Below are 14,259 nucleotides of genomic sequence, written 5' to 3'. Positions count from 1 at the left end.
ACAGTGATTTAAATTACAATGCTGAGTACACATGAATGTTTAATTATTAATTTTTGAAAATAGTGTGGTTTGATATGTTTAAAATGTATCATTTATTGTATTTAAAAGTTTTGTATTTACTTAATTTAGACGAGGACCTATTAAACTTGGAATGGCCAAAATTACTCAAGTTGACTTTCCTCCTCGAGAAATTGTCACATATACAAAGGAAACTCAGACTCCAGTTATGGCTCAACCCAAAGAAGGTGAATATCACTGTCCTTCTTATGATTATCATTGAGATCTAACATTAATAAGTAGATTCTTTGGCAATTCTTTTCTTTCTCTTTTGTTTTACTTTTGGTGTATTTCCTTTATGAAACTAATGAAGCTTCATGTCTTTTGTCTTTATATGTCTTGGTTTTCTTAGAGTTTTTAACTTTTTCTTTCAGAAGTTAATAGTATATTCTGATTCTTTTGGGTTACATTTTGTCACTGATACAGACTTCTTTTAGAAGCAGAATTGCTTATTATTCTTGTTATTCTTGTTATTAAGCATTCCCAAAAGAAATTGTTTACCTAAGAAAGTCACATAAATTACATTGTATAGAGCATATTGTATTCTAATGTCCTGTCATCATTTTTCAAAAGAATAAATAAATATAATCCCAATTCTTTTTTCTTAACCAGGATTGAGGCTTGAATTCAGGACCTTGAGCTTTTGATGGACCTTATTTCTCACAGCTGGTGTTCTACCGCTTGAGCCATACCTCCACTTCTAGCTTTTTACTGTTAATTGGAGATGAGTCTCACAGATTTGTCTTCTTAGCTGCCTCTGAGCCAGGAACCTAGATCTCAGGCTCCTGAGTAGCTAGGATTGCAGGCCTGAGCCACCACTGGTGCCCAGCTTTAGACCTAATTCTCTTTTGGAGCCAGTCCTGGAGTTTGAACTCAGGGCCTGGGCACTATCTCTGAGCCACAGCTCTACTTTTCACTTTTTGGTATTTTGTTGGAGATAAGAATCTCAAGAATTCAAGCCCCATGACTGACACACAAAAAAAAAAGAATCTCAAGGATTTTCCTGCCCAGGCTGGCTTCAAACCATGATCCTTAGATCTCAGCCTCCTGAGTATCTAGTATTACAGGCATGAGCCACCAGTGCCCAGCCATATCATATTTTTGAAATGCATTTTGCATGTTTAAACTGTAAGGCATTCTAAAGCTATTTTAATAATACCTGCCATAATACTACTATAATTTTATTTAAGTGAAAATTTTAATTTTTTAACGTTTTTTTCTAATTTTTTTTTTTGGTTGGTTGTGGGGCTTGAACTCTGGGCTTGGACATTGTCCCTCAGCTCTTCAGCTCAAGGCGAGTGCTCTACCTCTTGAGCCACAGAGCCACTTCCAGTTTTCTAGTGGTTTATTGGAGATAAGAGTCTCATGAAGGGGCTGGGAAGGTGGCTCAGTGGTAGAGCGCTTGCCTTGCATGCCTGAGGCCCTGGGTTCAATTCCTCAGCACCACATAAACAAAAAGAAAAAAGCCGGAAGTGGCGCTGTGACTCAAGTGGTAGAGCGCTAGCCTTGAGCTGAAGAGCTGAGGGACAGCACCCAGGCCCAGAGTTCAGGCCCCAGGACCGGACCCCAAAAAAAAAAAAAAAGAGTCTCATGGACTTTCCTTGCCCAGTCTGGCTTTGAACCACGATCCTTAGATCTCAGCCTCCTGAGTAGTTAGGATTACAGGTGTGAGCCACCGACGCCCGGCTCCTATTTGTTCTAACTATTGAAGTACTATATTTAGAGAATTTAGAAAGTACAAAAAGGATATGAGAGGAAATGTGATACCACTATGCATTACTCACTTTTTTTTTTTTTAATTCTTTTTTTGGTCGTGGGTTTGAACTCAGGGCCTGAGTGCTGTCCCTGAAGCTCTTTGTGCTCAAGGCTAGTGTTTTACCACTTTGAGCCACAGCACCATTTCCAGTTTTCTGGTGGTTAATTGGAGATAAGAGTCTCCACTGACTTTGCCCTGGCTGGCTTTGAACTGCAATCTTCAGATCTCAGCCTCCTGAGTAGCTAGGATTACAGGCATGAACCACTAGCACCTGCTGCATTATTTTTGCTTTGGGTATCCAATGAATATTTTCCTTCTGAAATTCTGTATATGTGTATATACATTCAGATGCTACTTTATTTCAAATACTACTTGAAATGTGTGTTTTGGGAGTAGTACTGGGATTTGAACCTAGGCCTGTATACTTGCTAGGCAGGTGTTCAACTACTTGATCTGTACCCTCCTTTTTTGTTGTTGTTTTAATTATTTTATAAATAGATTATTGCATTTATGCCTGGGCTGGCCTGAACTGCAGTTCTCCTAGTTAACTTCCACCACACCAGGCTTTTATTGGTTTAGATGGAATCTCTTCCAACTTTTGCCCAGGCTGATCTTAAACCCCAATCCTTAAATCTGCACTTCATAAGTAGTTGGGATTGCAGGTTTGAGACACCATTCCTGGCCTGAAATTTGCATTTTTAATTGCTTATTTTCAAGATGCTTTGCTTGTAAATTTTAAAATGTGGACCTGTACTCCTGAATTAATTTGAATGTATAATGGCATAATATCAGACTGCATTTTTAAAAATATTTTTTCCTATTTTTATTTTACAAGTAATTTTTAAAATAAAAAGATCATAATTTAATTTTATTGTGAAGGTGATATACAGAGGGGTTGCAGTTTATATAATAAGTAAGGTAGTGAGTACACGTCTAACTTGTTACTCCTTCCCTCACTTTTCACCCTCTTTCCTTCCCCCCCAAATTCTCTCTCTCTCTCTCTCTTTCTCTCTCTCTCTCTCACACACACACACACAAGTTGTGCAGATCATTTGCAACCTATTGTCTTGTGAGTATCACTGTTTCATAGGTTTATCTTTTCAGAACAAAGCTTTAAACATCATTATACTTTGGCCTCCTGGCCAAAATTTCCATGAGCATAGAGACTGTATCTTGCTATGATGCCCAACCTGAACCATGTCTGGCATTTAGTAAGTACTGAGTAAATATTTGGTAATGGAATTGTTATATAAATTTGTCTGCTTGCAATGTTTATTTTCATACTTTTACTCTAGAAGCAGCTACTGAAAAAATTGACTATATTTGAGTATTAATGCTATTATAGGAAATTTGGATACAAAAATGTGATAAGTCCAACACTTGGTTTTCATATAAATATATCCCAAGCATATTTGCTCTTAGGTCCATAAAACCATCATAGGTTCTCCTTTCTAGCCTTTTGGAGCCCATGTTCATATCACTTGGTAAATATCAACATGTGCTTTTTTTTTTTTAACTTTTTCTCTCTATCCTTTTGAAAGTTATGAACCAAATTGGACCTTATGGTATCCATTAAATGGACTATTTGAGCTATACAATGGCAAAGAGTTCTCACTATGTATCAGACCTTGTGTGAAGCACTATATCTCTAATCTTCTTACCAAAAGTCTGAAAGTTAGATATTGGTTCTTATTTACACATGAAGAAGCTGAAGCTAAAACAAGTAGTTTATCAAGGAACACATAGCTCGCAGAGATGATACTACACCAAGTCCGCTGATTCTGAGGTATACTTTCTCTCTCATACTTCCTTCCATGAGGCAGCAACTTCTGTGCCTTTATGATAGCAACCTACAGAAAGTAGTTTAAGTCACATACAAACTGCCACAGATTTGTAATGAAACAAGTTGTATGAGACAATACCTTCTCTTGTTTTTATATTGTTTTCCAAAAATGTTGGCCATACCACAATTTATTGGATTAGACCTGTAGTTTAAAAAACACCTCATTAAGAGTTGGGCACTGGTGGCTTTTGTCTGTAATTCTAGTTACTTAGGAATTCTAGCCAAAGATCTGAGGATCACAGTTTGAAGCCAGCATGGACAGAAAAGTCCATTAGACTTATCTCTGATTTACCACCAAAAGGCCAGAAAGGGAGCTGTGGCTCAAGCACTAGCCTTGAACAAAAAAGCTAAAAGACAGCATCCAGGCCCTGAGTTCACCCCCCCCTCTTCCACCCAGTATGAACACAAGAGAAACATGAAAAGAAAGGAAGGGAGGTAAAGAGAAAGAAAGCATCTTATACTATGTTATTTTTTTTACTGTATCTTCATCAAAGTAAGTGTCATTTTTGTTGTTGGTGGTGGTAGTGGTCCTGGGGCTTGAACTCTGGGCTTGGGCACTGTCCTTGCGATCTTCAGCTCTACCACTTGAGCCACAGCACCACTTCTGGTTTTCTAATGGTTTATTGGAGGTAAGAGTCTCATGGACTCTCCTGCCCAGGCTGGCTTTGAACTGTGATCCTCAGATCTCAGCCTCCTGAGTAGCTAGGATTACAGGCGTGAGCCACCAGCACCTGGCTAAGTTGTTGTAGTTTTAAAGAAGGAAAACCTCTTGGAAATTAAGAACTTATACTATGAACATTTTGTGCTTAACTGAATTTTTCTTTCCTATTGCTTGATTAAAGTGGTTCTTATACTCAGCCTGGCTGATTACCATTTAAGAATTACATAGCAGAGCTGGGAGTATGGTTCCGTAGTAGACCACTTGCCCAGCATGCACACGGCCCTAAGTTCAATCCCTAGACCTTCAAAAGATTTTTTTTTAAAGTTAATTTTTAAATTATGTGAAAATCAAAAACTCACCATGAGAAAAATATGGGAGAATTCACCTCTAGAGTGTAACAGACAGTAAATTTAGATGGGCAGTATAATCAGTGTAGAAGTAAAGTGAGTTACCAAATTGAAGGTAAAAATTGGTCTTTAACTCTTATCTTACTTTTTTTAATGGCTGACCTATTCTTTTAAAAGATACTTTCACTGACTTTTTTTTCCTCCATTTGAAGCATTCAAGTTTACTTTGAAAGTTGGTAGTTCTGTTTCTGAACTGAGGTGCTTTGCTGTATTAAAGCACCTACTGTGAATGAAATTGACTAGGACCATGTGACTACACTCAATTTCCTTCTCCACAGGTAAACAGCTTCTGGCAAGAGTGGTGCCCACAGATATATTTTTGGTGGTTAGTTTATTCTCTTCTCTTTTAGAAGTTTTAGCTCTTTTGAAAATGTTGATTTTTTTCGTATATACCTCTTCATTAAGGACTTTTATTGTTGGTACATTTTTGAGAAAATACAAAGAATTTTTTAAAGGAAGAAAAATCTACAGTTTATTTACTCAGCTAGTTTATATCTTTGGAAACTGAAGCCCTTGAGAAGTTAATTGATGAACTGAGGTCCACAGTGGGAGAAATATCAGGGGCTATACTAGCGCTTAACATTTGATTTCTAGTAAAGTGCCATTTTCCTTATTCTATACCATATTCTTATATGTAACGAAGTTTGTAATTTGTTGTTTTTCTGGGCTAGTCCCTAGATAGTTTTTCCTCAATACTTGTTGATTACCTTTTTTTTTTTTTTTCCTTTTTTTGGTAGTACTGGGAATCGAATTTAAAGTCTTATGCTGTAAGACAGGCATTCTACCATTTGAGCCACACCTCTAGCCCCTAGCATTTATAATGCATAGATTATTATATGGAAATAATACTTAATCTTTTATTATATTATCTGAACATCTAGACTATACACTTCCCAAGTGGACCAAATTTGTGACCTTATGCTTAGTGCAATATTACCCTTATCTAATTTTTTTTCTTTTTTCTTTTTTTGATGGTACTAAGGTTTGAACTTAGGGCTCAAGCTTGCTAGGCAAATGCTTTACCACTGGAGCCACATTCCAACCCCATAAAGGGCATTTTTTTTTAAAATTCTGAAATAACCAGGTACCAGTGGCTCATACCTGTAATCATAGGTACTTGGGAGACTGAGATCTGGAGGATCAAAGTTTGAAGCCAGCCTGAGCAGAAACATCCTCAGAATTCTATCTCCAGAATAACCAGTATACAACCAGACTGGAGGTATGGCTCAGGTGGTAGACTGTCAGTTGAACAAAAAAAGCACTGAGTTCAAAGCCTTGTGCCAGTCAAAAACAAACAAAAAACTTCAGGAAGGTATTTAAAAATTAGTTTTAACCAGCAGTCTTTGAGAATATAAACTGAACATTATGATATTAGGTATTCTTTAATTGGAACATCTAAAACTATGGCCTTAGAAAAATATAGTATTTGATGAGGTTATAGATATTAAACATATAGAGAACCAAATTCAATTTTATATGGTATAAACTATTTTAAAAACTTTTATTAAATAGTTCTGCAAAGAAGTTACAATGCCATAATTCATGTTACTATAATTAGTATATCTAATATCCAAAATACTTTCTGATTAGAAAGTCAGCTATGTGTTGTCTCTTATTAAAAATACAAATTATTAAACTAATATGCGACCTTACATCTTACTCTAGATGTTAAAAAATAGATTCCATAGGTAGAAATGAAGCATTTTCCCAGTGAAGTTTCTCTTAAATGTACATTTGATTTTAAGATATAAGAAGATGAAATTATGGGTGACTTGATTGAAAGAGAATGATTTAAAATGATATTGATCTAGAAAAAAGATTATTTTGAAAATATTAAAGGAAAGTCATCCTGTGTCAATCTATATTTTTAAACATACTGCTTTTTAACTGTTGTAATATTTTAAAATTACTTTAAGTATACTTTAAGATTTGTTCCTAGGTATACCTTAAGTGTAATATAACATATGTATGAGAATATGTGTTCTGAAGACATCTTCCTTCAGTTTGACAAAAGCCACCCATTTCACAGATGATTTAACTTTGATTAACCTACTCCTTTGTAACAGATTATTCTGATAAGTGGAAATTCACTCGTTGGTGTTATTTCTAGGTACAGCTTAATTTACAGAACAGCTTTTCTTTCCATTTCACCAAAATACATCACAATTTTGATGTTAACTCAAAGTAAAAATGCAATGGTTCATTAAGCCTAGTTTTAGCATTCATTGACAAGGGATTTGTCATTTCAAAAGTAACTGCTACTTTTCTGCACTCTTTACTGCTCAGTTTTGTAATCTTAGCTTCCCTGTCAGAGAAAGCTTGGAGTTAACCACTTAGCATATTTTAATGAATATTCATCAGTAAATTGATGTGGTATGGAAGTACCACTTTTTCAGTCTTCTATTCTGTCATAGTCCTTTCCAGTTTTAAAATATAGCTTCCCATGTAATAGAGACTGGTTTAGAAAATCTTTAGGACTATAATACTGTTTTATTTTTGTCTATATTCATAGTTCTGAAGAAGCTATTGTATTAGTTTATAATAAGAGAATTGTATTTGTTCCAGAGGAAAGTTCTTTAATCTGATGTTATTAATGCTAGAAATTTTGGACGGTTGATACCTGCACGTAATTGCTTAAATCAGTTTTATAATAAAATTAGTACTTTTGTAGTTTTTAATAATGTAGAATTTGTTTTGTGTTCCTGACCATTTATTTAGTTTAATCATTTTTATGAAGCCTAGACTTTCATTTTAGTTTTTAAATCCATGTTTAACCCACACAGAAAGGAAGAGCTATACACTGATTTAAAATGAAATTCCAAGAATATGTATTTGAATAATTGATAATAATTATTAAACTTCAGCTAAAATAATTTATGTAGACACATAGGCATGGTAAGTGCTATATAGCACTCAGATATAGATCTCTTGACTATCATACTTCATCTACATTTTAAATTTTGAAAGGAAAAGTGTCTGTAAACAAGATCTTTTCTGTTAAATATGTAGATTATGAGGTCACTTGGCACTAAAGTACTGACCATATGCATTATGACAGGAATTTGACACCTGTCATTGGAAATAGTACTTAGAAGCTGGATAATACAACAAAGTTGAGGGAGGAGAATAAAATGTGGGTAACAGGCTGTAATTTATAATTCACAATGCTCAAGAATGACCTGTCCAGGATGACTCAAAGACTCTACCTTGATTTTAGAATTTACATGCAATGAACCCTATTAGTTAATAAAATCTGAATAAGTTGATAGTAATAGCAGAAAATTAAATATATTTTTTGTATTTTTCTTATACTGAATTTTTAATTGAAACAAAATATCCTATATGTCCAGAAGTCAGCTTTTTAAATTATATCTAATTAAATTGTTACATTACTGGTAGATGATTTGTGGGAGAGTTTTAATGTTTGAGCAGTACCCGTTATGCTGCCACCCCTTATACTGTTTTCAGATTAATAATCTGTTGTATATGAGAATTCATCTAAAAGGAGTAGTGTCTTTCTGTTTCTCTATGTGATTATTTTGCCCAAAAAAGCTTTCATTTTTTTAAGTAGCACAAAAGCTGTAATTGGCATGCTTTGTAAGGAAGTGTCAATGTGCGAGAGAGTGGCGATCACTAAGAATTCTTTTACGTGTTCTTTCCCCTTTGCACCACCGCCTCCTCAGCAGGGTCACTGAGATCACTAGCTTTTCTTGAAATGGCCATTTTCACTGGCAGGTGCATTATACCCTGTATTTTCAGATTGTTTTTCCATTCTGAATGTTTGGCAGGTTGATTGCTCTGGCTGCATTGACGGAGAAAGGGCTGACAAATGCGGTTGGGCTGGCTGAAAAGACAGTGATTACTGTTTTCCTTTGTGGCTGATTGAGGCCCTTGAAAGGAAAAATTTTAACCTTCACCATTTGGTTCAAAAGTATGAGCATATATTGAAATCATTCGTGCCATTTATCCTAGTTCTGTAAACTTGTCAGAACGTAAAAATCGCTCAATTTCAAGTAATGTAGGATTGGCATACGTCATTATCATTTTGATTAAGTTGGAGGTTGTATCATTGTGTGCATTATTCAGTGTCATTTAAAGCTTTCTTTCCACAGGTACAGTTATATTTTTATTGCTTATACTATAGAGTTAGAAAGATTTTCGTGGCTCTCTAAACCTAACACTGTGTGTGGTTCGGCAGCTGGTGTGGCCTACATGCTGCATTTTGTTTGCAGGGTAAAGGCTTCTCTGTAGGCCTCCTGGAGTGCGGGTAATTGCAGAGGCTCGCCATTGGGGAGAGACACGGGATTGGAAGCAGTCAAGCGGAAGAATGTTATGCCATCCCATTGCCACCTTGTAGCAGAAAGACACAATCCCAGCAGTGCCATCTGCTTGCTCCTATCTAGTCAGCTGGCCTGGCTGCTGGGACCATGACTAGGCAGCTGGTTCCCAGCTTAACCATTCTTTTGTATAGGTTGTATGTATGTGTTTTTTAGATAATTTTGTACATGGGTCAAGGAAATGACTATAGCAAGTAAAGTCCCCTTACTCAATAGACTCTTAGTACTTGAGATGCACTCTGCTGCAGATGCCTGCTGTCATTCCCTTCTAGACAGATAACACATGTTTAGGCAATAAAAATAAGCATTTTCTTCATAAAAGTCTATCGTAGTTTGTAGTAAAAGAGAAAGTAGGCAGATTTATATGTTCTATAACATTTTTAAACAAATGATTTTTAAGTTGCTTCCAGGTTCACAGGTGCAAGAGATTGGGTGATTTTTTTTTTAAGTCTCATTAAACATTGTATATCTCAATATAGTTTCTTAAATTAAAGAAAACATTATTTTAAGTGCTTATTGCCACATCATATAACGATAGATAATGAGACTTGCCATTTAAAATGACAGAATAGAAAATGTGATCTCATAGCTATTATCTTTAAAATCTGCCTCTCAAATAGCAACCTGAGAGTTAATGTAAGCCGTCTTTATGCCATATGAAGACCCATTAGGCACTGATGGTTTCAGATCACAAGTAAGAAGCCAGCTCTGTGGGCTATTTTAGACATTTGATTTTCTTCATTCTACAGCATTAATGTGTCAGCATGCTATATAAAACTATGCAGGAGTTGCATGTTGTTCTGTCTGGAATGATAAATGCTTGCAAGCTTTTAGAGACTTCCATGAGGAATTCATCCTACTTGCATATCTTATGCCTGCTTTTGTAGCTATAGAATTTAGTATGAATGTACCACATAGATATATGTAAAAACCAAGAATTTGTTCTTAAAGATTATGTTGGTAAAATTCATATTATTTGTACTTGGTCTATCTTAATGTAGTGGTTTACTTTTGCTTTTATCTAGATAGTCATGATACTTACTGAAATTCTACCTCAAAATGTATCATCTATTTTTATTGAAATAATTTTGTTTTATTCCATTTTTTTTCAGATGAAGAGGAAGAAGATGATGTAGTGACTCCTAAACCACCTACTGAACCTGAAGAAGAGAAAACTTTAAAAAAAGATGAAGAAAATGATAGTAAAGGTATTTTTAAAGAATTAACTTTAAAAGTTTTGCTTCTTCTTAGAGTTTTTTTATTTATATATTAAAATAGAATAAATTTTTCTATGGCAAAGAGCTGTATCTAGTTTAAAAAAATAGGAAAAAAATATTATATGGCATTCCTGATCTGTGATAGTGAATTGACATGATTTGACTGACCTAAATTATATTTGAAAGCAAAATTTTGTTTTCCAGAGCCTCCTCATGAGCTGACTGAAGAAGAAAAGCAACAAATTTTGCACTCAGAGGAATTTTTAAGCTTTTTTGACCATTCTACAAGAATTGTAGAAAGAGCTCTTTCTGAGCAGATTAACATCTTCTTTGACTATAGTGGAAGAGATCTGGAAGACAAAGAAGGGTACTGTTTAATTGCTAAGATTATAGCTTATACCAGTGTTAAATTATTCTAAGATTGAGTAATATAAGTTATAACAAGATTTTTTTGTTGGGGGGGTGATTTTTTTCTGTAGAGAGATTCAAGCAGGTGCTAAACTATCGTTAAATCGACAATTTTTTGATGAGCGTTGGTCAAAGCATCGAGTTGTTAGTTGTTTGGATTGGTCATCTCAGGTAAAAGATTAAAATTGGTTCCTATTTACTCATTTTTAAAGTAATTAGCATGTTTTACTTAGTTATGTTTTAGTTATAGGAACTTTTTGTGATTAAATCATTTAAAATAATAATGGATGATGAAACTAATGTTTATTTTAATGATGTTTGTCTTATGTACTTTGGAAGCAATAACTGGAAGCATTATTTATATCTGAAATTCAAGAGTTTATTTATGCCCAAGTTTTATTAATTTCATTTACTTATCAAATACTTTGTATAAATTAAATGTTTTAACCTTAAGACATTTTAAATGACTATTAGTTTAAAATTGTTCTGATATCGTAAAGCTGTAAAGATAACTACCTAGAACTATGAAATGTTAGGTATATGTACTTTTCCAGAATAATCTATAATCAAATCATTAGGAACAAAAAAGAGTTCTTCTTGATAGCCTTTCTTTCCCCATGATTCTTGTGAGCAGTATCCAGAGTTACTCGTGGCTTCCTATAATAACAATGAAGATGCTCCTCATGAGCCTGATGGTGTGGCCCTTGTCTGGAACATGAAATACAAAAAAACTACTCCAGAGTATGTGTTCCACTGCCAGGTAAGATGATATTTTAACAGTCTTCCCAAGTTTAAGGATTCATTAATGAATTTAGACAAGTGGCTTTTTTCTTTTCTTGTCAACATAATTATTTCATTGGATTGGCATTTACTAAACTCCCTCCATATTTGCAAACAGATGTTAACAGAAAACTGAATACTTTTCAGTTCAACATGATCTGTCTTTTGTAGCTTTTCTGACATCTCTTATAATGTTTAATCACACTGAAAGTCTTTTGCATTTGTGATTTTTCTGTTATTGTGATTGATCATATAAAAGAAATCATTTATAAAATGTCTTTCCTACAGGGAGTTTCTCAGGAACTTACTTGCTGAATATACAATTAGATAGTTGGCCCACTGAATTACTTAGACATGGCCTGAGGAGTTGGAACTAGGTAGTTTTAAGTAGAAACATATGGTTGAAGTAGGAAACAGATGCAGATTTTTAACGTAGATTTAGTAGAAAGTTAGAATTTGCAAGTCTTTTGCTTGTGCAAGTTAAAATCTTTTAACAATATCATAATCCTGAATAAACCCTTACCCTAAATTAAAACTAGTATATACTATCAGATTATAGTCAGAAGTCAGAAGTATCTTTTAATACTGTAATCAAATGAAATAACTTTTTCTCTTTGATAAATTCCTTAAATAAATGTATGTAAACAATATTACATTGACTTCTAAGCAAAAAAGTTGAAACATGTTTTCATATTTCTAAAACAATAAAAATTGTACTGTATATATTTTTATAATATGTGAGGCTTCTTCCATTTTAATCGTAAATATAAAAATCCTACTTACTTGCAGTCGGCTGTGATGTCTGCTACATTTGCAAAATTTCATCCAAATCTTGTTGTTGGTGGTACATATTCAGGCCAAATTGTGCTTTGGGATAACCGTAGCAATAAAAGAACTCCAGTGCAAAGAACTCCACTGTCGGCTGCTGCACACACGGTAAGTAAATATGGTTATTTCCATTAGATTTCTGTGTTCCTTCTCCATTAACTACTTAGTAGTATCAGAGTGGTTTCAAAATGTACTTTCTTTGATGTATAAGTTCTTTATCATTTAGCAACTAAGAACCAAAGTCTTTTTTCTGTATTTGCTGGCAGGGTGGGGAATAGGAGAGAAGCAAGCTATTTATAGAAAATCATCTATCTTCTGAGACAACATTTCATCAATCAATAGGATAGCAGCAAATTCACATTGAAAATACTCTTGAGTTTTAAGACTTGAATGAAACAGAATACTTGTGATTAAATTAAAATTTTTATTTCATTTTTTTCCTGGTAAAATAATCTAATCCTTGAAAACTTTCTTTAATATCTCTAGCACCCAGTCTATTGTGTAAATGTTGTTGGAACACAAAATGCTCACAATCTGATTAGCATTTCTACTGATGGAAAAATTTGTTCCTGGAGTTTGGACATGCTTTCTCATCCACAGGTTAGTTAAACTTGGAAAACTGAAATTTTGAGATAAATGTTATTTTTTAGTTGAAAATATGTCCTGATGTATGCTTTTCATAACTAGTTTACAATATTATAATAGACAATAAACTTAAATATGAGTCACATATAAGTTGTGTATATTTTGTTTTCAAACATGCTTCATTTAACTGAGCTAAGTTTATGTAAATAGTATATTAAAAGAATAGTTTATAAACCAGTTATAGCTAGAAGCTTTTCTGTGGAAATTTAAAATTGGAGGGTTACAAAATAATGTCCTCATTTATTTTCTATAAAGGATAGCATGGAATTGGTTCATAAGCAGTCAAAGGCAGTTGCTGTGACATCTATGTCCTTCCCTGTGGGAGATGTCAACAACTTTGTCGTTGGTAGTGAAGAAGGTTCTGTATACACAGCATGCCGCCATGGCAGGTAAGCCAAAACTGGAATTAACAATTATTTAAAATTCTCCCTTGAATAATCTCATTGAAACAAATTACCCTTAAGTAGAAATCTGGCCTAAAACTACTACTTAGTTGTGACAGATTAAATTCAGACACCTAAAATGAAAAGTTAATTGTTTTAACAAAAAGTATTTTGGATTTTGTATGTAGGGTGAATTGTGTTGTGGGTGTGCGTGTGTATATGAGTATGCTCACAGATGTTAGTGGTAGGGAGGGACATTCAGCAATCACAAATTCATTATATACATACTACATACTGCCCTTCAAATTTGTAAGTACTATTTTCAGCTATTTTTCTCATTTTGATTTACTTCGACTTTAAGCTTTAATGCAGACCTGATAATTGTACAGTAATCTCATGTATATATTTTAAAATGAGTAATATTTTTCTTACTGTTCAATCTGTTTTGAAATTGTCTAGCAGTACCTTATCAATTGCTTCCTTTAAATAATGGAATATCTATATTTCATTACTTAAAAGCTCCTGATTTAAGAGTAGCCCAGACTGTGTGTCTTACATATACCATCCTTTGCCTATTGTACTACTTTAGATATTGTATTTTTTTAATACTGTTGTCAGCATGTTTATGGCCCCCAAATGTACTTAATGCTTCAGTGGTGTTATCAAGTCTGAATAGAAAAACATTCAGTATAAGTCAAGGTATAGTGTATATCCACAATAAAGTGTGTCTATGTGTGGTCTACTCATTAGAGATTTCCCTATTTTCACTTTTCTGAAATAGCAAAGCTGGAATCAGTGAGATGTTTGAGGGACATCAAGGACCAATCACAGGCATCCATTGTCATGCAGCTGTTGGAGCAGTAGACTTCTCACATCTTTTTGTCACTTCATCTTTTGATTGGACAGTAAAACTTTGGACAACTAAGGTATCTAAATA

At 34.1% G+C, this 14,259-nt stretch overlaps 1 protein-coding gene across 9 annotated transcripts in view; it reads left to right on the top strand.

Moving 5' to 3' along the window:
• Positions 1 to 14,259, top strand: part of Dync1i2 (dynein cytoplasmic 1 intermediate chain 2) — a 58,211-nt gene that overhangs the window by 28,885 nt on the left and 15,067 nt on the right. For all 9 annotated transcript variants that reach the window (XM_070020982.1, XM_070020972.1, XM_070020963.1 and 6 more), the window contains 9 exons: positions 130 to 245; positions 10,174 to 10,269; positions 10,483 to 10,645; positions 10,758 to 10,857; positions 11,321 to 11,446; positions 12,256 to 12,402; positions 12,781 to 12,894; positions 13,195 to 13,328; positions 14,104 to 14,248. In XM_070020982.1, coding sequence (XP_069877083.1) covers positions 130 to 245; positions 10,174 to 10,269; positions 10,483 to 10,645; positions 10,758 to 10,857; positions 11,321 to 11,446; positions 12,256 to 12,402; positions 12,781 to 12,894; positions 13,195 to 13,328; positions 14,104 to 14,248 — 1,141 coding nt within the window. The remainder of the gene's footprint in view (positions 1 to 129; positions 246 to 10,173; positions 10,270 to 10,482; positions 10,646 to 10,757; positions 10,858 to 11,320; positions 11,447 to 12,255; positions 12,403 to 12,780; positions 12,895 to 13,194; positions 13,329 to 14,103; positions 14,249 to 14,259) is intronic.

This window comes from Dipodomys merriami, unplaced genomic scaffold, assembly GCF_024711535.1.
Source record: "Dipodomys merriami isolate MVZ:Mamm:240054 unplaced genomic scaffold, mDipMer1.0.p SCAF_1, whole genome shotgun sequence".
Lineage (NCBI taxonomy): Eukaryota > Metazoa > Chordata > Mammalia > Rodentia > Heteromyidae > Dipodomys > Dipodomys merriami.
The sequence above is the reverse complement of the archived record's forward strand: the minus strand, read 5'-3'. Positions and strand labels throughout refer to the sequence as shown.